Below are 3,898 nucleotides of genomic sequence, written 5' to 3'. Positions count from 1 at the left end.
TTTGACCATAAAAAATTTCAAATCGGTATACCTAAAATACATTTAACCTCAATTAATTTCCATTAAATTGGGTTAAAAACAAGAAAAATTCTAAACCAAAACATATGTGACAAATGAAGGGTAAAAACTCTAAATTAGTACACCTATCATATGTCATATATGTGTATCCGACCAAAAAAAAAAAAAGTACCATGTCCAACTTAGCAATTTAATGGTAAAATATAAAGGAAACTAACGAAAGGTAAATTTATCACGATGTACTAATTTTGAGCTTTTTATGGTAAAAAAATAAATTTAAAATAAATTTATCATAAGTATACCAGTTTGAAATTTTGTGATAATAACCTTTTTTTAAAATTTTTTATGTCATGACACCCCTCGAAAACAAGATAAAGATGTTGCAAAAGTGGACAGTTTAATCAATACCACTGTTAAACTCAAGCTTAGGATACACCTGAATTTCATTGCAAAATTTCTGCAGAAGAGAGCTACCACAGACCGCGCAATGGGCACTGTGGTCTCCTAAATTTACAACCTTGATATCACACTAAGCCCCATTAAGAGGACAAAGGTGCTACTCTAAGCCATTTTACATACTCCATAAAGAACACAGAAAAACAAAAGAACACCTGATGACCCTCAAAAGGGGAAAAAATGACTCATCAATCAGCTGGTTTGCCAAAATTGCCGCCCATCACAAAAATTAATGACTAGAAGTCCTCCAAGATCAGACTATCATCCAGGTTAAATGCCGGTGTCCAACCCACTTAGCAGCAACACGGATTCCAATGGCTAATGCTGCTACAAACAAGGGCATTGGAACCCTCCTGTTTGTCCCTACTTCTTCAACTTCTTTCCCTTCTGAAAGTTGCCTTGAATGATGAGATATAGCTAATGCAAGATATGAGGCTATCACCACCACTCTAACCCAAGGCTCCCCTATGGCAGCCATTACAGCTGCAGCAGGTAACACAGATGAAACATTGTCTCTCTTCTTAATAACACGTGAAAACCCATATAATCCCACTAACAAAGTCCATAAAGCTGGCTCAGAGATGTAGCCTCTCACAGCTGCATAACCAATCAATCCAGCTACTGTAAGAGAGTATGGCTGACTAGAAACACAGTTTGGAACGACAGCCTCTCCAATGGCTACCACGGCTGATGCCAACATAATGATCACAGTCAACTCAGGGACAGGAGCATACGCTACTATGCCAGAGTAAAAGGCCCGGACAGAGTAGATTGCAGTTTCGATACATCTAATTGTGAAAGTGATTGGATCGCCAATAAAATGAAAGATAAGGGCTAGGGCAAGTTTTAAGAGGTACCCCACAAAACCAACAATTGCCAAGGCAGCCTTCTTCCAGTTAGATAGTTCAAAGAGAACTGCTCTCCATGCATAAATAAGGAAAGCCAATGCTGCAAATTGAGTAAAGACTGATTAGAGAGGTGTTTTGACGAAAAATGATGATGATGATGATTGATGATAAGATCATCGATAACTAGTGGTTCCATGAAGTACAACAAAGACAATATAAGAAGAACAAGAACCATGGTCGAACAGTATAAACAGCTCTAAACTAACAAGCCATAAAAAAACCATGCACAAATAATTAAGACCAGTTTATCGAACATTCATGAATTCATTTGAAGGCTCTATGCACCAGATAAAGAGAATGACTTTTGTTTTCATACAAAACAAACCTTCCAATAATAGATGTCCTGCAAAAGGAAATAGTGTAAATGACGACAACTCCCCAAATTTGCAGGCTCGAATTGTCATCCCGTGGTTAAAAGGCAACATCTTGCTCACCTGTGATTTCTGCTGCTAATCCTGCTAACATTTTTTTGTTTGCTCTAGAAAATTTTAGGGTTGTGATTCATAAGTACTAGTACGTTAGCTCTACGTTTAAATTGGAGAAAAGCACCTCTTTGTGTTTCGCAAGCACAAAATCGACACAGGCATTATCTTGATTGAAGCAGTTGGCCAAAACAGCAGAGCACCGACTACAGCTGCTTTGCAGCTTTGGTCAAAGACTTCTGAAGTGAGATAAGAGAATAGGAAAAAATCGAAGGAAAACTTGAATTAAGGTTCCGGAATAGAAGGAAGATTGATAGGGTAAACTGATTGTGGGTGTGGTGGAACTTTCAAACTCTAGGGTGTCAAATCAAATTCTTCATCCTTGCTTGGACTTCACTCCCAAGAAAATATGGATTGTTCTCAATCAAAAACTTGATGCGTACAAAGACAGCAAACCGTAAGGATCATCCAACTTAATTGACCTCCTAACCAACTCAGTTTAGGATGACATCATACATCTTACAAGGATATAAGGTGAGAGGCCATAGTTCATAATCAGACGCACTTGTCGGATAAGGATCTTATCGAAGCACTCCTTTGTCCACATAAACGGCAACACTCCAGAAATGAAGTTGCAGCAATTAGCAGGGGAAAAAGAAAATCTTTTCTCACTTACGACGCAGGTCGAAAGCCCCCTGATCTGTTTACCCAAAATTTCACTTCATTATGATGAAGTTTCAGTTTTTGTCTACGAATTAACACTACTTCAAGCAAAATCATTTAGTGTTCATGTTTGGCGAAACCCCAAAAAGCTCCCTCCCTAAGCAGACAGCTACACACATGCCGAAATGAAACTCAAGATTGAACATCACCCATAGAAACTAAAGGCGAACGCACAAACGTAAACAACAAGAGCGTCTGAAAATGCAATCCCCTACCTACGAACAAAGGCCAGCGAATCGGAGGATCAGGAGCTTCTCTGTTCAAGTGCCTGAACCTCTCGGGCATGGTGCTCTCGCCCCGCGCCGCCCTCTCCGCCTCGTCGACCTCGACGCTCCCCGCGCTCTCCGCATCCGAGACGAACGCCGCGATTCCTCTTCCTCTTCTTCTTCTTCTTCTTCCTCCGCCGCACAGGAGCCCTAACGGGTTCCCATCAGGTCCAACTGAGCTCAGCTTCGGGCTCAATGCTAGGGTCCCGGCTTCGGGAGGACGACCTGAGAAGCGCGACCCGACGTGGCTTCGGAGGATGAGCGGAGTCGGGTGAGGGAGACGAATGGGAGTGCGAGGAGGAGAGAGAGGAGAGGAGGAGAGAGAGAAGAAGAGCATCGACGACATGGGATTGGGATAAAGGAGAGGTTTTCACAGGGGTTTTGTCACTGTTTTTTCAGCGCGGAAGAGGATGACAACCTACGGAGACGTGTAATTTTTTTTTTTTTTTCGGTTCATGTCGTGAGCTGTTTAGAAGAAAAAGGAAAATACCTTTTGGTCACAATTCCGTCGAGACGACAGTTCATTACCTTGACGCGACGGCTTGCGTGAAAAACGACATCCAAACGGAGCTGATCACGTCGTTTTGCAACTCCGTGAAAGAAAAAATAATAATAATAATAATGCCGTTTCCTCTTTATAAGATTAATTGAAATCGAGGTCTCGATTCGACTGGATTGTTGTTGATTACGAGCTCACATCGCTCCATTCGCCGATCACATTGTTCGATTTGCCCTTTGGGTTTTGGGGGCGGCAAGAAAGCATTGGGGTTCTTGCCGGAAGTGACGACAATGCACGGCCCGCCCAACTTATCACATGTATACTAGTTTAATGTTTTTTGCGATATTAATCAAATATTAATGAAACCTAAAAAAAATAAATTTATCATAAGTGTATATTAGTTTGAGATTTTTAGTGGTCAAAAAAAATTAATTTTGGATAAGATTTTTGAGTCAAAATTAGTGTTTTTCATGGTGCCAACCCAAAATAAAAATGCAGGATGACAAAATAGTTGAGGGAAACAAGAAAAGGCACTGTTGTACTTTTTCTTGTCCAGGCGAAGAAGCAGAAGCTATATAAGTCTTTGGATTCATCTAAAGTCCAGGA

The 3,898-nt window shown here is 40.7% G+C and overlaps 1 protein-coding gene across 1 annotated transcript; it reads right to left on the bottom strand.

Moving 5' to 3' along the window:
* Positions 1-439: 439 nt before the first annotated feature.
* LOC115753027 lies at positions 440-3,233 on the bottom strand. Its single transcript, XM_030691496.2, has 2 exons — positions 2,743-3,233; positions 440-1,422 (listed from the first exon to the last, which is right to left on the bottom strand). The coding sequence occupies exons 1-2, from the start codon at positions 3,137-3,139 to the stop codon at positions 728-730; spliced, it is 1,092 nt and encodes a 363-aa protein (XP_030547356.2). The 5' UTR covers positions 3,140-3,233; the 3' UTR covers positions 440-727.
* Between the last annotated feature and the right edge of the window lie 665 nt (positions 3,234-3,898).

Source organism: Rhodamnia argentea, chromosome 9, assembly GCF_020921035.1.
Source record: "Rhodamnia argentea isolate NSW1041297 chromosome 9, ASM2092103v1, whole genome shotgun sequence".
Taxonomy (NCBI): Eukaryota; Viridiplantae; Streptophyta; class Magnoliopsida; order Myrtales; family Myrtaceae; genus Rhodamnia; species Rhodamnia argentea.
This window is presented reverse-complemented; position numbering and strand designations above follow the sequence as displayed.